Genomic DNA, 23899 nt, shown 5'->3' on the forward strand with positions numbered 1-23899 from the left:
AGCACCATAGTGGAGTGCTGGGTGGCTACCATCCATCCATTGGTGAAAAAACTGCAGCTGGAACCAAAGTTGAGCTAAACGCCTCATGAATAATGATTTTCAGGCCAGCATGAATCGTTAAAGATTCATAAAGCAAAACAAGACAAAATGGCCTTTCCATTTGTTACAGATGTCCAAAAAGTTAATTACACACTGATTAATTTATTAAACATTGCTGTCAGATAAAAGACTCATTTATAATTGAGCTGGACAAAAAATTAATCAAAAAACAGCTGACCTTTATTAAAAAACATATGGGAATTAGAGGAAAAGCTCAGTTCTTCTCATTTATCTCGGCACTGAGAGTTATATAAGGCGAAGCATTAACCAAGCTTTTGATAAATAATAATTTAAAAACATGAGGTGGATTTACAGCCCTGCTTCTCATTAAAAACGCACCACAGACATTTGAACTATACATTTTTTATGTTTCCACTCTGGTTTGATCTTTGTCCTTCCATCACAGCAAACATATGATGAAATATTTATGAAGGATGAGATATTGGGAATACAGACAAACCTTTGAAAAAGAGGTTTATTTCTCATTTGAAAAGAAAATGGTTTGCAATCTTTAGCAGGTGAGATAGAAGTATGAAAATATACATTTACAGGTACAAATTCTGACAGGAGAGATCTGCAGACGAGCACAGAGGAGAAGCAGATTTTGCTAAACATTAAAAATGGCTCCATATTTGGCTGTTTTGGGGCCACAAAGAAGACAGGACAGAAGACAGGACAGAAGACAAGTGCTCCAATGACAAGGCGTCAGTTCACTTTAATACCCATCATCACAGTGATCCCAGTTTCAGAGCTCATAGCTACACCGTTCCGTTTCCCCTCTGTCATCCGAAGTGTTGCTTTCAAGTTACGTGGTTAAACAAATTGCTGTTGTGTTATTAACAACATCATGTAATTCAAGTTTTGCTTGGGACTGTGTGGTTAGGGTTGGTACAACATTTAATTATTTTAGTGTTTTCCAGCCATAAAGTTGGTTTCAAATTCCAACCTCGCCTGAATACATCACATCATTAAAAAGGCCTACATGCACTTTCTTAAACAAAAGAGGTTAACTTTCCTAAAAGAAAGTCAGAATTGCTCACATTGAGAACTTCATCACAGTTAGCTGGTGGATGCTAGTGGCAGAAGTCTTTGGGGAATACCTGCAAAACAGGTATGTATCCAGCATTAATGTCCATTTTTAACACAATGAAATACTTTAAATTACAACAAGACAGGAAGCAGGTTTCTTTAGAGGAGGAATTTAGGGAAACTTTCTAAAGTTAGAACTAAAGACTAGCAGAACTGTGATGTCTGGAGGATACAGATGAAGCCAGTGGGAGTTAGCTATAGCAACATAGAGAAGCAGCTTTTTTATACAGTTCAAATAAATTATTTTTATTGGGCAGTGGAGCCAGGCTAAAAGCTGACCCTTGTTTATAGCATTTATGCTAAGATAAATTCTCCTGGTTTCATGTTCATGTTTGCAGACTTGAGTAGTGTCAATGTTCTTGAAGAAACAGTAGTCACACAAACAGAGAAGCAAGGAAATACAACGCAACACAACACACAAAGGGAGATGCTCAGTTTTCTGACAAAAACATAAATATAATACAAATAAAATTTCAGGCACACGTGTCTTTGTGTTTCACAGCCGGCTGGTGTACATGGAGGGATTCTGTACAGACTGGAGAAGGATCCACTGACCCCACACTGTAAATGCTGCGTTTATTCAGAGGTGTCAGGTGGCGCCATGACAGACGTGGTTCCCTTTAAGGGCAGTTAATAACCTGTGCATTCCCATGCCAAAATAAAAGCCCCTTCTCTATATTTAGACTTCAAAATCTGCCGCCAGTGCACCCACAATCCTCTGATGAACAGATGATCGCAGAGGGGGAGATCCAACATCCAATAATATGTCACACCTGATTTTTTTTTTTGTCATGGTTGTAGCGATGCAGCGATGGCGGCGTGCTGTCACGGCCGTTACAGACTCACAGTAGAGGTGCATCAGATGAAGGATGGTTTAAGGCTACATCTCAACCCCCCTCCAGTCCCCGACCCCCCGTGTTCTGGTCTCCCGCGTGATGCCGGTTCAGTGCGGCAGAACTGATCTTTCCAAAGCGCACTGTAAATGTTCCCAGTTCTTCCACAGCAATGCTAACACAGACACGCCCACGCAGGTGAGCCCCAGGTGGAGGCGGCTGCGCAGCAGCGGGGCTGTGAACTTGGCCACCGTGGAGACGCACACCAGGATGACGGTGACGATGGCGAGCATGATGTTGATGCACTTCCCCAGCAGCACTTTGGCGTCAGTGTTTTCCAGCTGGACCGTCTGCTGCTGCTGCTGCTGCTGCAGCTCCAGCTTAGACACACGCGTCTGACACGACTCCAGAACCTCCTGCACGAAAAAATGAGGTTCATGAAAAGCCTGATCCATAATCTCACATAGACTGGGATTAAAATGCTGATGTTACCAGTTAAATGTTCCAAATGACACATTAACTAAAAAAGGTGAGCGTGAGACGCATAGCTACACTATGGGCAACCTCACTTCCCATGAGCCTTTGCAGAAGAGGACAGGACCAAAAAATAACTAAGGAATTGTCAGTCATCAGGAACTGACCCACAATCTGTGTGTACATCCATTAAAGCCATCGGCCCCATCAGAATTACAGTTGTTCTTGGGTGACGTCTGAATTTATTTTAAGCTCTGTGCGATAATTCTTCAGCGTCACATCTCTCAGGATCCACATTAAGATAATTACAGAGAGTCTGGCCTTTTATTGAGGAAGCAGCTGCCGATCCTGAGAACTGATTAGAATTTAGCAGAAATCAATGGTAAATTCATTTAAATTTAAACGAGCTGGGATTACCTGTATGTCTCGGGCCCTCTCGTAGGCCTGGTAGGCCACCTTCTCCTCAATACTGGCCAGTTCCTGCTTCAGATTACTGGTTTCGTGCTGGTGGAGCTCCGTCAGGTCATTCAACTGGTCCTCCAAACGCTCATACCTGACACACAGAAACACATGTAACAGGTGGCGGTGGCGCAAGCATGTCATCTGTGGTCTGACCTTTGACCCACCTGTATCGCTCCTCCTGCATCATCTGGGTGAAGTAGCTGTAGTCCCGTTTGAACTGAGTATTCATCGCCTCCATGTCGTCCGCCATCTGTGACTGAGCCTCCCTGATCTCTCGCACCATGTCCAGGACCTCCCCAAGGACCCCGGAGCCACTGGCTAGGTTCCCGTTGGAGTCAGCAGACGCCGAAGTCGCCGTAGAGCACTCGTCGTCGCTTTGATATTTGGTCGTCTTGGCTACCGTGTTAGCGCTCCCACTCAGGCCCCTGGCCCCGCCATCCACGTGCAGCCCCTGCCCCGTCTCCATAGAGCTCTTGAGATGAGCGATGTTGTCTGCGCTGCCAAATTTGTTCCTGATCAGGTTAGCGAACTCCCGCGACTTGTTGAAGAAGAACGGCGGAGACAATGACACGCCGGGCCCGATTGTCTTTACTTTGTCAAGTGCCGGGTGGCGCCCGGTGGTGCTGATGTCCCGCAGGCTGCCCTCCTTGCTGTGCGTTCCAGACTCCTTGCTGGAGCCGTCCTTCTGGCTGTGTTTCCCATTAACTTCGCTTTCCTTCATTCGCCGGTGGTACTGCTCCAGCTTCCTCTGTAGGCGGGCGATGTTGTGCGCCGACTTCTGGTTCTTCTTTTCAAACACCTGACGTATCCGTATGGCCTGCTGCTTGTCAGCATTATTAACCAACTTTAAGTATTCTGCCACATGCTGGTCCCGGGCAGTCTGCTCCACCTTTATCTGCTCTGTCACCTGAAACAGGATCAGAAATCACAGCTGGTTAGATTAAAATGCATTTATCATCAGTCTCCGGTTGTAGGACCGAGCCTGGCGGGCCGGGTCAGGACCCTGTCCCGGAGCAAGGCTCAAAACTGAATTCAGTTTCAAGCTGTTCTACAAGTACGCTCTGACCTTGAGGATCTTCTGCTGCAGACTGTCGATACCCAGAGCTCCTTTGTTAAAATCCAGTCCCACTCCTTCATGCCCGACGCCATCCACCACGTCCAGGTTGGACTCCGAACCGCCACGGCGAATAGGAACGGGGATGCTGAGGATATTGGCATCGCAACCGCTGTGATCTGCCTATGGAGACGCGATGAAAGAGCTGAAATTCTCTCACAGAAGAAACAAAACCAGCCTGTTCCATTAAAACAGCAACATGGCAAAAACAAAAGAGCAAATCAGGCTCTCCTAATCCAAACAGACACTAAAAGCCTTTTTATTTGGGGCTAAATCAATAGCCACTTCAATAAAAGTTGTTTTTGTCACCATTTGCCTCACTTTCCTCATCTATTTTTGAATTCCCAGTTAAAACAGTTTGAAAAGAGCAACTGCGGAGTCCAATCTCGGAGTCACCCTCAGCATAATCGTGCAGTATGGCTATAAAATACTCAGAATGCATCAGAGGAAAGCTGGCAGGAAAGACGAAAAAGTAGAGCACAGGGTCAAAGGATGCTTGAGCTCACTTGTAAGAGCTGTCCTGTGGAGTGGAGAGAGAAGAGACTAAATCATGCTAACAGCCTTTCGACCCCCGCATCCCATTTGTATCGACTATAGCAGATGAGCTGATTATGTAAGGCGAGCTAAAATATTGGTGTTGTGTCTCTTGTTTCCAAGGCAGCGACGAGTACACGGACAGACTGAGCTCTAAAAAACACCCGGTTAAACTGCTGACATGCCCTGAAGGTGGACTTCTCTTGGTTTTATTCTCTTGATCTTGCACATAAAAGCAGAATACATGAATTTAATTTTGTCCTCTGTGTTTTGGTTTGTAAAGTCAGCAAAACCTTCCAGCAGCGGCGGAAGAAAGTTCCAGCGGCACCAGGCAGGGTTCACTCAGTCTCAAATGAAAACATATATGTCGCAACTCCAGATGGGAGCAATCTTTACAGCCAGAAATGAGCTCATATTCACACCTACAGTGAAGATTTGGTTGGCTTTTCTCCTTACTTTCGAGGCGTTTCTCAGATCCCCAAGACATTTGTGTGCTCTGGCGACGTGAGTTTAACAATTTGAAGGCTGTTACCTCTGAAAATGCTTGAAGATCTTCTCAAGTAAGTTGCAAAAATCTGGGCACAAGAGTGACAGAAATCCCATCATCTGATCTGGCTGCTAACAGAAGCAAATCTCTGATTTGCACAGCCATAAAGTCTACATCGCTACTCCTAAACCCGCACTTTTATCATTTTAGTCCTTTCACTGCCCATTGAACTCATCGAAACACATCGGACTTGCACGTGCAACCCTAAATTCATTCAAGGCATTTGTGCTTCCGTGCATACCAACATTTTTGCTGCCTCTCACACACAAACAGCCTGGTCATAAATCACCTGGCCGCAGGACATCCGAGTGCATCAACGCGTAGCGGGCGGCAAAATAACTCGGCAGTCTGTGCACGTATTGAGCTTGAGCTGGAAAAGTGGGTGTGGGCGGGGGGATGATTTACATCTGAACACACGGAGGCGCCATATGTCTCAGAGGACGCGCGCGTCCAGAGTGGCCCACTGGCCACTACTCACCCTGTGACCCTGGAACGGAGTGTACCGAAGCCATTTCAATGATCATACAGATGGCTGGACACAGCCTAAACACAATAACATGGCCGGGAATCTGTCCGCTGGGAAATATAGCTCGCTATATGCACTGTCATAACTCTTGCCCTTTGAAAGAAAATAAGTCTGGCTGAGAGAAAGGCACATGTGTTTCTCTGAAAAGTTAAGCATGTGTTTTAAATTCAGTCCTTGGAGGGGCATACGGGTGAGAAATGAAAGTATTAGCATGCAGGCTATGAGGAAGGAGACATCTGACTTCTTTTCCTCATCTCACATGGTTGGAGAGTAAACGCGTTTGACTCCTGGACCTCTTGGCCACAAACCTGAGCCTGGGGAAATCTGCTTAACTTAAAAAGCTCCTTCTATTCACACACTGGTAGTGATGTCACTGGGAGCAAAATCACACGCAGCCAGTCATCACTGAAGATGTAGCTTCAGGTTATCATGCTTGTGGTCACATGTACGCCGCAGGAGCCCAGAATGACGGTCTGGATGGTTGTATTAAAAAGCACGCAGCAGTCAGCACGGCTGCCTAGGTGGCGGTTTGCATTGTCTTTCTATATTTAATCTAAGAAGATTCCTCTTCACTCTATAGTCTCATTGAGGGTGCTCGTGGTGTGCACAATGTGTGTAAAGTGGGCCATAAGTGCTACTCTAACGCCCACCAATCAAGCTCATCATAAAAGCCTCATTGACGGTACTGTGAAGTAGCAAACCTTCCCCAGGGGACACAGAATCCTGCCAAGAGAACCTTTCTTTCGGTCTTTTTTATTGCACTGGGAAGGGCCCTGAGGTGCTGACGGGTAGGACGCCAAAACTCCATGACAAAGTAATTCAGCTCATCAATTCTTGTCAGTGGCAGAATAAGTCATTCCACAGGAACAAGCTTAAAGGCAGAATTTCTACAAATCCTCCTGTAGGAAGCTTGAAGTTGTCATGATTATTACTGTTAAGATAAGGTCGATAAATTCCAACAATTGCCAGGCCAGCAGGGTTAATGATTTCACAAAATTAGAGCCTATAAATTCCCCTTTGTCCAAACAAATGCTAATTTTAGCATCGCAGCTGTGAACGTGTTCATACTTTTGGGGATTTTTGGCCCCCTGAACAAATGTGTTTTCCAAAATCACAGTTCTGACACCGCCAGTCTGAAAAAGACTCTGGAGATGATCTGCTGTTGTCACATCGCATTAAGATCCAAGAGCATTACTTGTGTACTGGGGGGACACCGCGCCCCCTCCCACACTCCATGCTCGCGTTGCCGAAATCAGAGAAGATTAGCAGAAGTTGAATTAAAGTGGTGTGTGTTTAAGCTCTGGGGATCAAATAACTGGGCTGGAAGCAACCATATCAAAAAGATTTATTTGGGGAGATTCAGAGGCAGGCTTTATCCCAAACAGGACGCGGCATCACCAGAGATGCTAGTAGGCAAAAATATACATACTAGAGGGCCCAAATACCTCTCATCATCAGTTGTGCTGTAGAACACCATCGTCTACACATGGAGATGAATTCAACAGTATTTCACCTGTCAAATCAACAGAACGTTTTGTGCCCACAGATGAAATGAAGAGAAACAAATACAGTTCGTGCTGTATGAATAATAGATGAGCCTAACACCACATTCCAAAGAGCACCATTTATCACTGGAATTGCACCGTAATCTCCTTGTTAGCATATTTCCACGCTCAAGTCTTGAATAGGCCCCCACCCCACTTTTCTTCAGACTTTAGGGATGCAGAGGAAACCCCCAATGCTGATTTTAATGCCAAAAAAATCTTCAACAATCTGAACAGTCAGCGCGGTTTTGCACAAGTCAACATTATTCCCTCCAGCTACACACTGAGATAGAAAAGAAAACAGCAGTTTAAGGTGAAATGAAACATATGGATGACGTGGTCCTGCCTCCCCGCCTGCCTGCAGGGGATGAGCCATGACTGCGTGACCACAGAGGGCAGCCTCCTGTGGGGAAGAGGAGTGGGCAGATGAGCGCGCTTCCCCACGGGAGGGGGTCCACAGGTACAACAACAGAGAAGGACTGGGGAGTAAACAGCAAAAAGCAAAACAGGAGATGGGGCAGAATGCAAATGAGGAGCGCTACAGAAGAGCAACAGGGGTAAAGGTGACTTTAAAAAACATGTTGACAACAAAAAGCGCTTCTATCTAAATATTTAATGATATTTACATAATCCTTGATGTAAATCTGGAGGTTGTTTGCCATTAATGTCATTATTAATGGAATTACAATAGAACAAATCTCATACGACTATTCTTGTAAACAAATCAGTAGGAAAATTTCAGCCTTTATTTGCACTGTAATATGCAGTCCTCACGCGCGTGTTCACACACCTGTGGACACGTCAGAGTTAAGGTGTGGTGGGTAGGAAGTAAACAGAGCGTCTGAGCTCACTGAGCCAACGGTTTCATGTCAAAACAGGCAGCAGCTCGCCCACATGTCACTACACTCCCACACACTACGCAGCCAGACTACGCACAGCACGGTCAAATTCCTGCAGGTCAAGTGTAAAACACAAAATAAATGCAGAATAACACTTAGCAACGCTCCCCCGCCGCCAACCACAACCCGTTCCAACACTATTTTTTGCGACAGTCACGTGTTCCGCGTTGTTAAATTCGCCTAAATTGTCATTCTGGGCATCCAAGTACGTTCGATGGTGCTCCAGAAGCTGCTTCATTTGATTCAAAAACCATTTGTGTCAGTCCGCCTTGTCCCAGCTGAAGCACTTGTACTGGAAATCCAAGTGCTTGACTCTTCCGTGAGGGTAAAACGCAATGACTGTGGTGGAAAATAAGACCACAACAAACCCGGCAGCTCAATCGTCACGTGAAATTCACAGCTTTTCAACACATCCGATACAACTGTGCAATAAGCGTGTGTGCGATGTATCCTCTTTAAAAAGTGTTATCGTGGCAAAAGAAGTCTTCCTGTTGCTTGATTTTCACAGGTTAAATACCAAATTAACACTGAATGAAACTAGCTAACACGCGAGCCGCTGTGAGCTGGTGTTCTGAGCTACACCAACAAACCACAATGCAAACATGATGCTGGTACGCTGACAATATTTACCCTCTTCATATTGACACACTTAGTGCTAAAAGAGAAATGAATAAAGACGCAAATTGACAAGTTTCAAGCTTCAGCTATAATAATGTGATTTTACTTTTCAAAGGATTTTTGTTTGAACGGTAGAGCCAATATTAACATTCCCCTATCAGATCAGCTGTGGTTCCTTTCAGCAAAATTTTTATATTACTGCAGAAAGGAACAACACAAAGACCGATGGGCCCCTCTGGAACACCTGAAGCAATAAATTAAACATGAGTGTGAAAGAGGGCAGATGTCAAGCCAAAAATCAATGAGCTGATGGTCATCCATTTACAATCAACAGCGATCAAATATCCTTCAGTCCTTATTTATGACGCTTTTCCATCTGAGCCAAGCAGAACCGAACAAATGTGGCGGGGAAAAATAATCTTGAAAAAGGAAATATCTCTTCTTTCTTTTCTAGTCTCCTCTGGGTAATGTAAGATTTTTATCAGAGCCTCCCAGGGCAAAGATTATTACCCAGCAGCCTTTGTTCTTTTTCTCGCGCAATCATCAGAAAGACAATGGGGGAGGATTTAGAGTGGAGATACATTCAGATGCATCACCTCGAGGTCGTATCCACAGAGAGGACGCAGACGCAGGAAAAAACATCACCTCCACAGGTGGATCAGCGGCCCACAGTTGGATTATCAAACAAGACCGGGGTCAAACTGGGACCTTTAGGATGACATTTAAGAAAATTGCTCAGGCTGACTGGGAGTATTTGGCAGGGTGAGTTAGTGGGTCTATAAAATGGCTATGAAACAGAGGACACCCACAACGGAATGCGACCATAAGCCACCAGACAGATGGCTTTAAAACCACGGTGGCCCACACAAATGAACAAAATCAAATCAAACCACCCTAATTTGGCATTTTGGGTCGTATATTCTCGCCACACGGGATGAACAAACTGAGGTGTATAATTGGCAGCGAATCAGCTGTATTGATTTTAACCAACATTGGGGGGAAGCTGCGTGCGTGTTCTCGGGGGATCACTTTGATGGCCAGAGCTTTGGCGCGTTCGCTAATCCACATCGTGTTATTTACACACCCGACATAGCACTGGCGTTGTGTATATTCACCGCCAGCAAAGCCCGGTCAATCCCTAATCCGAAAATCGCGGGCCGGGAACGAGGCGGCGAGATAAACCCCGCGCCCCCCCCCCCCAACATATGAAAAATGCCTCAATCATTTCCATATCACAGATTGGCTTCCACGGCTGCACTCACACCTACACCGTCCCTCATTTTAATGAGCTCATAACGCCACACAGAGTCCACAGGTTGCCCCGACAACAGATTCACTAGATCACAAACGGCCCATAACAACCAGCGAAGCGAGCGGAGGGGAGAAGAACGTCGGTCGCCTTTGTGTCGATCAATGGGCCGACAGTAGGCAGGGATCGCCACTGTGGTTTACGGGGCAGAGTGTGTGTGTGTGTGTGTGTGCTACACAGATTGGATTTAAGAAAGCAAATGCATCCCATAAATCAAACACAGCTAAACAAACCCATTGACATGAAGCCAGGACGGAGCAGCAACGATGTCCATCAGCAGCTGGAATTGAGTCAATACGGATTGACCAGCTGATTATTCCTGTATGGAAATACTGACACACACAGATCTGATGAGCAGAGCGGCAGCCCCCCTTCTGCCCCCCCTCTTTGGTTTCTCTTCCTGTTTTATGATCAGCCTTCTAATAAATGAATCTGAAAGCATCGGCAATCACAGCCGTGCTTCTATCAAATGTCCTGCTTTGATCACATCGGACGCAGAACAAAAAGATTTGGCACATTATTGGTGATAAAGTACATTAATGGGGGGGTGAATGGCAGAGGTGGGGTCGATCGGAGCCAGATTATCAGCTTTCCTTTGATACATTTCAATCTGCACCTCCGCCCGACGCGTTGGCACCAAGCTGTCCTCGCCGCAGAAACTCTGGCCTGAGGTGGCCTACAAGGGACGCGCACGTTTCCGCCACCGACGGATTCCTGCTGGCGCCCTCCCGAGAGAGGCGGCTTGGATCTCGGACGCGGGAAAGTGCTTCCTCGGTTGTGAGAACATGAGCTTTAAAAAGAAAATCTTGGAGAAAACACCCTGATGCTCAAAGGAAATGCTGTCAGAGGCTTAAAGGAGGAAGCACAGCCCTGTCCGCTTTCTCCCAGATAAACAGAACACACAGGTCCAGGATGGAGCATTCCCCTTTGAAAATAATACAATTACAGAACACACACACACACACAGAGTCCAGGCTGATGTAAACACACACCAGACTAAGATGACCTTTAAGATCTGTACAACCTTTTATTCCAATAAACGAGTGTCAGCCACAGTTCTTCTACCTGCCTGAACAAATCAATTCCTCCACAGAGGAGCAAACCTCCGCTGGACTTTGGTGTGTGTGTGTGTCTGTGTGTGTGTTGGTGTCAGAAAACAGGCTGTGTGTGAGGACCCTGCAGAAACCCACAAGCTGCTGATCAGAAGAGGTGCAGAGGAAGTTCGGTTCACTCGAAGGATGAATCAAAACACAGAAATCGCCGCCGATGTGGCAATGAGCCGAAGCAGCGCTCGGCGCCGCTCAACTCCCACGCGTGCGTTTGAAGCGTTGTCCTTCCACGCTGCCACAAGATTCACAAAGGCTGATGGTGAAATATTCAATCCGAAGTGATGTCCACAGTCTGCAGGTGCAGATTTCAGACATTCTGAGGAGGAAACCGGATCATTCTGGGACTTTTACAGGACCTTTCATGCCCGGGTCACTCCAGTTCTCTTGGTTGCATAGCAACACAAATGCCAGAGCATCACATCCTCTTCATTTCAGATCGCCTCAACTCCAAATTTACGGGCTGTGCAAGTTTCTGCACGTCACGCACGCAACACATCTGTTTTTTGTGTTGTTGTTTGTTTTTTGTTTTTTTGCAAGAACATGGACGTAAACGCATCACCCGATCGCTCAGATCAGATCAGTCGGTCCAGTGAGATGCTTCTCAGCACAAATATCACCGCCTGCCATAGGCAACACATAAGTGAGGGTAGATAAACCTGTTTCACCAGTTTTATTGTCTCCGATGATGATTTCAGGTCAAAGTCAGGCCTGACCTTAAACATCAGCGCCCATTCGCAGAATCTGTCGATTTCATCCAGACAAACAAACACGGATATGTAACTCGAAATGGAGAAGAGTCGTGCCGTGAAGAGATAATATTATATATACACGATCATTTCATCGGGACCGCACCGTCGGCGTGCAAACCAAAGATTCCAAAGAGGATGTAACAGTAAATGCGTTGGTCAAATTGGCCAGAATAAGCTGAGTTGCAGAGGTGAAGCACCTCTGTCTACAATAAAGAACAAAGGAGCAACTTAAAGCATGTCAAACTTAATGGGGGGAAAGTCGAGAGAATATAAGAGAAAGCTGCTCAGTGCGTCTGTGGATAGTTGACGTGGACAAAAACCGCAAACTGTCTGGAATGCGCCGATCAAGGAGGAACAATAGTTATTCTAAACCTACAGATAGAGGGGAAACTCATATTTACCATACTGTTGCTGTTTGCGACCCTCTACTTCTGCTAAAGTTTTGTCCGCAGGAGCACCGCGGGTTCCGGACATAATCTCGGGAATCACACCGGATCCGTAGGTCTGCTGTCCTCAGCCGAAGAGCTGAACGCGGGCGGTGGAACACACGCCACCGCCGACCCGGTCCACTGCAGCCGAGGCAGGAAAAATGACCCACAGAGGTGCCGAGTCGTTCACCACACTGACCGAACTCAACTCTACACATAAGACGAGCCTGCAGAACACATTGTGTCGCTAAGCCCCGCCCACGCCGTTGCACAAAGGGCGGAGCTGTGAAGCAAATCAAGGCCACTTCTCGCGATTTAACGTGTATTTATATTGATTATTATTACCTCTTTAACATTGAATTAACGTGTAGCCTCTATAGATTCCTAACCTATTTAAAAAACAGAACAATTTTCAATCACTAAGGAATAAGATTTATTTTACAAATATTGAGGCGGGTCCCCTTCTGGGTGCAAAGATGTATTTGTCAGCTACTATGTTGACTGGTGCTAATTGTGATGACTTTGAAAGTTTATTTATTTATTGATTAGTTGATATAAAGTGAGTTAAATTTAGAGATGTTGTTCACCTATTTGCTCAGGATTTCCCACATCTGAAGCTTGACCTCCTTTGTCAGTGTCATCTTTAGAGACATCACTGTAGTTCAGTCAAACCTATTCCTGACTAAGACACAGGATGAGTTACTTCTATCTGAGCAGGTTTAAACCTCACAACAGCAAGCTCAAACACATTAACCCATGCTTGTGTTGTCACGGGGGGATTGCAAAACCTGGTGTAAATCAAGAGGATTGGGCAAAGTACAAGAAATAAAAGAGTAAATAAGTAAATCTGCTGTCTGTTGCTGTCACAGTCAGGAAATAATATTTAAAAACACCATTACTTCAACTAGTTTCCTCCCTCTTTCTTTTCTAATTTTCAAATTCAATTAGATTCTGTATTTCGAAGTAACCAGAGATAAAGTGAAAAGGTAGATGATTAGAGCACAGAGGCCTGGGGAATGATTCATGAATGATTTAAAGATAGAGTAGGTCTGAACGATAAAGAAACTAATTAGCGTGGTTAGCGACCGTGTCATGTGACCTCGGGCCTGCTGATAGTCTATTGTCCAAACTAACATTAAGTATTCATCCACACTTTTTAAGTCCCCCTCCTCTACCTCTACCAGTTTCTTCTCAGTCAGTCCTGCCAACCTGAAACCGCTGTTATAAGAGCGCCGGTGACTCAACATGTTTAGCGTTGTGAGCATGCTGACAGGTTGAAGCAGGGCGTTTCAGAGAGTGCAAGCAGAGGAATTCGAGCAGCTTCTTCCTGCATTGCCCCCATTTAGAAAAAACCCACAGCGCAGCTCTGGAACAACACATCAGCCTGCCATGATCAATCCAGAAAAGCTAATACGCTTCCAGTCCATTTCCTCCGCACATCGATCCGCAATACAATATAGCTGTGTTTGGCTGTGTGAAAGGTAAGAGGCAGTGAGTTAAATGTGACATTTAATTAGGCGTACAGCTGAGCGTTGGCATTGATTTTTTCATTGTGTTTATCATAGGAAAAAACGCCAGCCATTAAGAGCAGAACTAAGCGCTGGTACCACTTTTGAGGCCTTGAAGCAACAGACTATAGATTATTTATACTATCTAAACAGGTCTAAATAGAGGTAACTGCCATATGAGGCATGTTAAACCTGTCCTGGGTCAAGGTTTGAGGCATTTGCATGCATGCTGTTCACCACACAGCTATTGTTCCCTTTCCCCATTGCTGCTGTTTGTGTTCTTTATGGACTTCCTGCGGCACTTCCTGTCTCCATCTCAGCCGTGACATCGGCGTGACCTGCATCAAAACCAGACACTTCCGCGCAACTGACACTGGTTGCATTTGGGGAGGGATTGTTTAGGATGAGGATCACGATGTTCTGGCAATGTGCCTGGAATACTTGAGGGAGGTTGGAACACCACAGATGATCTCAGTGATGTTTAGGAGAGGTGATCCGAACTCCTCCTGTAAGATTTGTAGCACGCTGGAATGCTTAAATGAGACGTGCATCCATGAACACATCTGTCTCACTTACATAAACATTAAACCAACTCCATTAAAGAGAATATTTCAAATCTATGGGGTCCAATTTTTAGATTTATGTTCAGGCTGGGGACGTTGTTAAAAAAGGCATTGTAAATTGAGAAGTTTAGAGAATTTCTGCAAAATTGCTGGCATCAATCCTAATGCACTCTTGTACAGAGCTAGAGGGCCCCCACAAGCGCCGTTCCCCTCTTCTCCTAAGCACCGAGTGCTTCCATCCGGCAGGACATTCACCACAAACAGGACTAAACCACTCATTATCCTTCCATTTCCCAATTACATAATTCCAAGTCTTAATGTGTAGTGCGTATCCTGGGACAGCCGGACCTGGCGGCGCAGCGGTTAGCGCGGTCGCCCCGGTGCCAGAGGAGTCTTCGTGCCCTCCATGTGCCTGCGCAGGTTGTCTCTGGGACTCTGGTTCCCTCCCACAGCTCTTTCATATTGAGGTTATTTTCTGCAGGGTGGAGACACTAAACCGAAAGACGCTGCAACAGATAAGAAACTTGTGGGCTGTTTGAAAAGCATCTGTCCTCATCAGATTTGCTGCTGACAGGAAGAGGAACTTTTAAAAGCCCTCCGCGTGCTCAGATAACTGTAGTAAAGTAAATGTAAAATGTTCTCGCTTCCTCTACAAGATTGTGCTGGTATGCAAACTCGCTGAGCGCCTGTACAGACGCTACGCAGCCAGTCGGATCAGCGATGAGATGAAATTGGAAAATACTTCACGCAAGCACTCCGTCACAGAAAATAACCTCGTTAGGAGGAAAGTATAACCATAAATCAACCGTTGCCTTATGACTCCCTTATCGTTCCCCCTATATCGCCGCTCCTGGGAGGCTTGACGGCAATCATAATTTCAGACATTGCTCTTTTCAGTTGGGATTTATTGTGGACATTTGCACATCTGTTTCTCTCTGTCTGACCTAATAAACAGTCAAACGCCTGCATTTAACCCATTTACAGCATTGAGCATCTCAGTCTAATCAAACCTGGACTCATTCTAGGAAAACTCTGGGCCTCCTGCTCACATTAATTATGTTTTGGTTTTAGATCCATTCTCTCTCGTGGTGTCTCCTTGTCCTCCACCGGATCCTAATTTTCTCTGCGACAGCTCATTCACTCTTCACGGGAATCTTTCCTCCCGTTCCCTCATGTATTCCTGCACCTTTACGACACAGAATCACTGAAGCTCAAACAGAGCTCGGGGTTTTTGTCTCTCCGCCACCCTAAAAAAAAGAGAAAAACCCTGTCAAACAATTATGTAACCCCCCCTGGAACTCACTGCCAAGAGGATGGATTTGTCAGAACGGCGTGCTGCTGCAACGCAAATGTTCTTTCCACTGTGATATTGATGCTGATAAGCCCCATTAGGCTTGATAGCTGATGAGCAATAATCCTCACTCGCTCATAAACACAAACATGTAGCGACGTAGGGGGGTGGGGGGTGTGTGTGATGGAGGCTGCTGCCACTTACTCTTTGGCAAGAGGGACAAATCGGCCTGAGCGAGCACATAAATCAGCAGACAGCAGAGCGGACTCAGTCTGAAGGGTGAGCACAGAAAACAGTCTGGAACCAAGGCGGAATTTGGATAAGTAGGCCGATCAAAAACTCAAAAGTGACTCTTTCTGGAATGTTCTGCACCATTCCAAGCATTAGCAACTGAAGCATTGCAATCTTGAAGAGTAAACCTTGACAAATGTGCTGGTGCAACAGCATTCCCCCCCCCCCCCCCCCCCCTTCCAGAGTCTCTGGAATGCAGTTTGCATCCCTGTGTTACTGTCGTGTCTCATCTATTGAAAGCAAACTCTCACAAACAGCAGAAACTAAAGCGTCCCTCCTGCTCTAATCCTGCCTCCTGCTCCTCCTCTTCTCAGCAGCTATAATAGAATTTCTTCAGACGGGGCCCGGCTGCCCTGCTTTCCAGCTGTGCCTTTTGTCCGCGTGTAGTCGGGGAACTAAATCAGTGGGGGAGTTAATCTGACATGCTGGGAATAGGAAGAAGTGGACGGTGGCAGCAGATGCACCACTGTCAAGGTTCAGGGCACGGCCACGCGTTCACGCTACCTGACGCTGCTTCACTCCACACGCTGGTCATGTGACGAGCAGGGATCCTTTTACAGATGTGCTGAAGACAACTGATGTTCCCATCAGGCAAAAGATGTACAGAGACAGAGGAGGACTGCAAATCTCAACTCACAAATTGGTGTTTTCTAGCTAAATTGCACTCAACGCTGCTCATTAACCACCACATGAAACAAATGAACAATTGCAGGCTAATTTCTTCTTTATTGCTCATGGGAACCTTGGTCCCTCTATTTAACTGAGATAGGTTTAACTGAGGCAGGTTCTACATTTAAAAGTTACCCATTCTGGTCACATTTCCTCCCACAGATGCTGTTAAATGAGTCTGCTAATTACTCATTTATCTCTCTCATTTTCAAGTTGTTTTTTTCTCCACTCCACTTTCTCCAATTTTCTGACTTTGCTGCTGGGTAGCTGTTGTGTTGCGCGGCGGTTTATTTGTGCCTACAGCTCTAAATGTAGATGCTCTGTTCATGCATGCTTTTACTTCCCAGCAGCTACTGGCTGTTTTGGTCACTATTATGGTAGTCTTGGCAAATTCGACTGATTGCTATATTTGCATTTGTGCGACACTTTAACAGCAGTGATTGCACTCGTTTTAAGCATGTGCCATAATTTCAGGACAGAAAATGGAGGTACTCCAATGTAATGGCTGTAATTCTTAAGCGGTAAATGCCTTTTTCTTTGGTGTGAACCTTTTAAAATAAGGCTGAAAGCCTCCGTTTGAATGGGAGATCCAGTCTTCTTCAGCTATTATCAAATCTAAATCATTGTCGGAATAATAATAGATGTAATTCACATACGCTGAATGTTGAAATCGACCATGTTTTAATGTGCACAGCTGTGAATGTGATTATTATAGAGCCTCTCCATGTGAGCTGGTGGAGGGGTGGGCAGCCACGCTTTCATGTGTTATTTTGCTATGTGCCCACGTCAATGCCCCCTCTGCCTCACCAGCCTGGTGACATTTAAGCCCTCTTTTGTCTTTCCTTTTTGTGGTTTCAGATCTCTCTTTGGTTTCCCCCCTTTTTCTCTGGTGTAAATGACAGCTGCTGTGAACTATCAACATCGAAAGGAAGTGAAAGATACTGTGGCGTGACATTAAAGCAGAGGGACAGGGAGACATAAAGGTTGGCGGGTCAACAGACCGTGATGTCACCAGCAAGAATGTGTCAGAAAAGCATCGTCCACATAAGTGACATGAGACTATCAGAAATTTATTCCAATACAGGCAAATCAAAAAAGGTTTATGTTTTAGGATTTTCCCACATAGTGAGAGACTGTTATACTATGATGAGAGGAGCACTTGCTTTGTCATCTTCCTGTCACTATGCCAAGCTAAACCATGTGGCTGTCTGTTCATGTTAAACATAGATACAATAGATTAACTCAATACGACATGTACAACTCAACTGGAAAGCTAAAAACATCCAGGAAAATGAATTTCCATATTAGGATTTTCTCTGATTCTAGGATTGCTGATCTTAGTTTACCAGCTCTGGACCAGTGGATAAAGATATTACTGGAAACATAGTGTAGCTAACTGTGGCCTTTCTTCTACGGCTTGTGTTTCAAAGCTAAGTGGTTATCTGTGTCTTTGTTATTAGCAGTGCTAGCTATGTTAGCTACCACAGCCAGTGGTTGTCAAATTATGGTCTGTTTCAACAAGAGGCAGGAAAAATTCACTTTTCCACTGATCATATCCAATATATTTTACGACTTTTAGATAAGACCTGCTACCTGCTCAACCAACGCTTTTAAATACTCACTTTCCGTCATTCCAAATTACTTTTCTCCACTTCCTGCCCCCATCTGGATTTCGTGCGTCATCGAGCATGTTTTTAAAAAATCTTAATGGAATATATACAATCACAGAAAAAGCTATTAACGTGAGGTTGGTATTACCAATGTTGGTGTCCCAGACAAAACAGAAATAAAACAACATCCGAAATGAAAAAATGCAAAAAATATGTATCCTGTTTCACTGCTGTGTAAGATAAGAGATGTGTGTTGTTGTTTATTTAATATTTAGTAAAGAATGGGCACCGTCTGCAAAATGTCTGACTGAACAATGCTGCAGTTGTTTTTTTTTAAAATTCGCTTTATATAAAAATGACTCCCAAAAAGCAACAAATTCAAAGCAGAAGGAGCATTTGCTTGTTTGTGTGTTCTTCCTGGCTGACTTCCCTGACAGAAACATAATGACATGAGAGAAAAGACTAAAGTGCTCTTTTACAGCACAAGCCTCCTACATGTTTGGTACAGCTAGAGGCTACTAACACAGACAAGGTTATATGGAAATGCAGCTCAGCATGCACACAATCTAAAAACACACACATGCATGAACAGGCAAGAACAAACATTCACATCACAGTGTCATATTATTATTTAACCACATGGAAACATTAATTTTATAGTAAAGTTTCTATTTAAGCACATTAAGTGTAAAGTATGAGGGATAGTTTATGAATCAGATCAACAAAAATAGCTGCAGATTCCATTAGTACCGCCATAAACACAAATAAAGAAATAAATCAACTCTGGTTACTATGGCAATTAATGGCCCATATAGAGCATAGACATGGTTACCTAATGTGTGTGTTGATTTTGAGGCAGCGGGGGGGGGGGGGGGGGGGTGCCATCAGTGAAGGTCATAATAATCAGCGTAGACGTGGACACCAAACACAGAGTCCAGGTCTAACGACTGTGACGAAGGACTGTGCGTCCTTAGGTCTTGCTCTGCTTAGCCCCAAGTGATTAACGTGCAGCACTCTGCAGTCCACATTAACCAGTCAGTTCATTCAAAAAGGAATTGATCACCAAGTCATTTACAAACCAAACAGTCTCTGAGCTCTGGCTGCTTTATTAAAAGGTCTTTGCCCTAATTGGAAGGCGCTCTGGCAAAAATTTTGCTCACATTGCTGTTAGCTCATTAAAAAAAGAGAACAATTATATCCTTTCATTTATCAAATAATTAAAATATGTATTTCACATGACTGTGACATGACTCTGACACCTCAATGGGACATTAGCAGACTCTATTGTGAGCTTGTCCATTAGCAGGACTCATACTTCAGCCATTTTTTGTGCGGAATAATGATTAAAGCACTTTAATTTGCACAGCAACTAGAAAAAAGTGGGAGTAAAATATAATGAGTTATTCTTTTGTGGCCATGTCAGTCCTGTGACCTCACCACAGTGGCGTGAGGATTAATAGTTGAAAAAGTTTATGATATTCTGCATTTACATGTAACGACCTCTCACTGTCCATGCTGCGGTCAGCCGGCAAGAAAACAACATCAGACAACCAGTAAATACTAGAGGAGTCCTGCTGAATTAAAAACATTCATTCTGTAGATGAATATTGCCTTTTTAAATTAAACACGCGGCCTTGTCCATGAGAAATGGCAACAAATGAGCTGAGAAGCTCATTACAGAGAGTGAAGCACAAGCATAAACCAGCTCAACGGACACTTAACCGTCTCAATCTTCACCTCGAGGAGACCCCATTTATTCAGCTAATTAAATGAGCTCTTGCACACATTTTGGGTGGAATGGGCTCTTTGTAATGGTTGTGCTAATGATTCTGCCTGAGTAAAACATCGGTTCAAACTTAAAAATGACCTTTTCACCCCGTTAGGTAACAAGACGAGGGAAGAAGAAGCTGCAGCACTTGTCTGCTGATGTGAAATTACATGGGAAAAAATGGTGGAAATGATGGAGAAAACACAAGCCAAGAAAAATGAATCTAAAGGTATTCATGTAAATTATCACCTGTACTAATTTATAATCAGAACTAAAAGCCAACCTAAAAATGACTGCTGAAGGCATGTCTAACGTATTATTAAACATATATGTGTATTTATATAGCTTAACAAGACCGAATACAATATTGTAATTATGCAATTAATAGTTTCAGGACGCTATAAAAAACCAAACCTCATTATGCCTTTATCTATGAGCTAGATATAATAAATTCCAGAGCACAACTTGAATTAAATCATCGGAATTTCATCCCAAAATAGAAACAAACACCATCATCTTTCATTTGCAAGAGTGAGATGGCACAAAATGTCCATGTTGGAATGTAAATTTGTGACCTACATAGTGTCATAAGCACATCATGTTACAGTCTGTTACACTCTGAGATCTGTTATTGAACAAACACAGACAGCTAGGCCAAGGGGGAAATAAAGGGAGAATGAAAGAAAAAGATTCCATTCAGGGATTTTAATCCTCCAGTGAGACGGTTGCCATGGTAAACAGAGCATCTTCCCTTCGAAGCCTTTTGCAATGCGGCGCACCGGCTGCTTGACAGCATTATCAGAGGTTGAAAAATGGGATCAAAGATTGGGCAGAACTTTCCTGCAGCACGTGGACCTTGATGGATGAAGACTGTTACAACGATAAGGTAGAGCTCGGCCACGCCTGCTGCTTCTTAATCTTGGTATTTCCTGGTTTGTACACTGATAAAGGCTGTTTGTGACCGGCTGCACGTGTTTCGTAACGTTATTCTACAGTGCATGCCTTCCTGCATAAAGCGCAGAGAGTCAGCAGAAATAAGCACAGCCCAAAGCGGTGTGTGCAGCCAAGACCGGCTTCAGGAAGGCTTCTTAACAACCACACACATTTGATGGGAAAGCTGCGTTTGAGACTGACAGAGGGTGTTGGAAGGAGCACAGACGTAACCTGCTGGGCCAGAACGGAGACGATTACCTGAGTTATGCTTCTCAGAGAAATCAGGGAGGAAAGCAAGAGAGCAAAGGCAAACCCTGAGTGCTAATCTATAGCTTGCTTTACACATTCCTCACGTCGTTCAGTAGCAAAGGGCGGTCACATGGTGCCGTCAGACGTGAGGAAACCTGCCTGACTCAACTTTAACTGCTTGAAAAAACCCAACTTCCTTGTTTTTATCCTACAAAGCAAACTGACTAACATAATTGTTGCGTTTCTTTTTCTCCGGACCTGCCATGATGAGAATTCACACACCACCGCGCAGCTCCCATCAGCGTGACCCCGGGAAAAGAGGCCGACAGTGCCGCACTAACCTGCCGTGAACTTCGTGTAACTTTCCCTGATCGGTTTAAGGTTTTACCTTCAGTAAGGAAAACAAACATCTACCTCTGTCACATAGATGAGTGGCGTGGCGCTGTAATTCTTCCTCATTTCTCCTCTTCCTCACAGCCTGGGGTCAAAGTGCACGCAGGGGCTTCAGAGGAAAACATCTGTGTGTCTCTTTGAAGTGTCTCTCTGCTGTAGTTGTCCTGTGTCAAACCCTCTTATTATGAAATCTTGTGCTTCCTGTGTAAGCAGCGGCTCCCTGCTCACCTCGTCGGCACTGCTTCATCTGAGACGTGTTCCCCGGCTACAGTGTTCCCTGCCGTCCTCACACACCTTTGAGCAAGACTGCTTGCCTTAAAAGGCGCAAAGCAGCCTGAGCCAGAATTTTTTTTTTTTTTTGATCACTATCAGACACCCTCTGCTGGCCAGGGAGCACCTCACTGCAGTAACAAATAGCTCGGCTGCCAATCAGGGGAGAGCAGGAGGACGGCTGGTGGGACGCTGCTGGACGGGGGAGGAAGGGAGGGACGAGACTTAGAGGAATGAATGGGGAGGTTGAGTTAGTGCAGCTTCCTCCTGCGAAGCTCCAGCCCCGAGGGAGGAACACACTTTACAGGATGGAGACTCTAGAGAGCCAGATAACAGCGTGTGTGTGTGTGTAAGTGTGTGTGTGTGTGTGTGTGTGTTTGCACGTAACACACACTCACCCACTGAATAATATGGCTGCAAATGTGTTTTCACAGTCTGCATTTTGGTTAGTTCATCGTTTCTGACTTTTGACCAAATGAAGTTCATTCCACAGTTAAAGCTCCTTCACAATAGGAAGACGCTTCATCTTGCTACATAATCACTTATTTACATGGTCATTCAAGCTGAAACTGCTGTCACTGGTAAATCCCACACTAAAGATTTCAGTGTAAAAGCCCACACAAAGGTGGTGGGTGTTAGAAACCGCATTATAAATTCTGAAATGAGCCCCAGTCTTTTTCAGGAAAGTAATTTACAGCTGGTTGAAGTGTTTCACCATTTATGTCATCGTGGAGATGAAGCGATAACAATTAGAATTTTCCAATGGATTCATTCATGGTGAAATAGATAAAAGTAAGATTGTTTTATTATTAGTTTTACTTATTTTGGTTTAAAGTTTCCCTTGTAAAAACACTGGTGGGGAAAAAGCAGCAAGACACTGGAACTTTACAACTAAATGCTGATGGGAGACACAATAAAAGACCCAAGGCAGCAATTCTGACCCATTAAATACAGCTTAATGCATTTTGGGTCCCAAAGAAATGTGGAAACACTCATTAAGGATCTCACATCTTATTTTTGGAGACAAATTCCAGCAGAGGAAGAAGCCAGCCGTGACCCAAGAGGAAAGGAGTGGGAGGAGGGCTAACGACAGTGATGTTAAAGAGAAGAGATAGAGAATCAAGGAAGGGGAGGAAGAAAAAAGAAATGACAGCTGGCAGGAGAAAAGATGGAAGAGGATTGGGAGCCAGACGCGGAGTGTGTCCCGACATCAATGCGGCCGTCCTCATCCCTTTCTGGTGGCGTCGCCAGCAGCTGCCACTTCAGCAGACTGCTGCCTCAGCATTTCCAGAGACTGAGACAGATTATCTGCTCCATTTGCAGAGGGTGGAATCAGACGGCCGCTATCAGCTGATGTGAAGTGTGGACAAATGAAAAGAGCGATTCAGTGAAGAGAAAAAGGGAAATCTGGGTCAGAGAAAAGGGCGTGTGTCACTTGCTTATTGTCAATCCCAGCAGCTCCCTGCTCGCGTTTCCTGATTAATGAGGAGGAATCGGATAAGATGCTGCTCCTGTTCCTCACTTTAAAATCACAAAGGACTCTTGTCCAACCTGCCACCTTGAGCCTTTTCTTTTTCTCTCACATGATAAAAGCGGAAACATCGCCCTCTCTTGGCCTTTAAGATCTTTTACAAACGTGGCATGTGCCGAAACTCACAATCAGCTGAATCTCTTCCTCATCCTCCTCCAGATGATCCCCTCGGGGAAAAAGTGATGAAACAGTGAGCCTTCTCATTCAAGAGCTCCAGCTGCCTGAAAATACATTCGCGTGTCAACCACCGTGGCCTGATGGAACCGGTTTCATTTTCTCCCAGGGCTCACTAATTAGATTTGAATGGTTTTTGGTTGGATTGTTGCTCGGATGTTTTGGAGAAATTATGCATGTTTGGGGAGCATAATAACAATAAATGGTTGGGATGTGTGTAATAATAACAAAAACCATAAAAATAACAACAAAAACAACAACAATAATATACTTAATGCAGAGAACCATTAAAAACAAGATTAAACAGCAAACTTT

The 23899-nt window shown here is 44.7% G+C and overlaps 1 protein-coding gene across 2 annotated transcripts; it reads right to left on the minus strand.

Moving 5' to 3' along the window:
- Window positions 1-556: 556 nt before the first annotated feature.
- LOC130519133 (transmembrane and coiled-coil domain protein 3-like) lies at window positions 557-21928 on the minus strand. Of its 2 annotated transcripts, none has more exons than XM_057022307.1 (5): window positions 21631-21928; window positions 4024-4194; window positions 3122-3864; window positions 2913-3048; window positions 557-2437 (listed from the first exon to the last, which is right to left on the minus strand). In XM_057022307.1, exons 1-5 carry the CDS (start codon window positions 21673-21675, stop codon window positions 2132-2134), a joined length of 1401 nt encoding a protein of 466 aa, XP_056878287.1. In that variant the 5' UTR covers window positions 21676-21928; the 3' UTR covers window positions 557-2131. The 2 variants fall into 2 exon arrangements, with proteins under 2 accessions (XP_056878287.1, XP_056878288.1); XM_057022308.1 differs by lacking the exon at window positions 21631-21928 and adding an exon at window positions 12308-12589.
- Between the last annotated feature and the right edge of the window lie 1971 nt (window positions 21929-23899).

The sequence above is a fragment of the Takifugu flavidus genome, chromosome 22 (assembly GCF_003711565.1).
Source record: "Takifugu flavidus isolate HTHZ2018 chromosome 22, ASM371156v2, whole genome shotgun sequence".
Classification (NCBI taxonomy): Eukaryota; Metazoa; Chordata; class Actinopteri; order Tetraodontiformes; family Tetraodontidae; genus Takifugu; species Takifugu flavidus.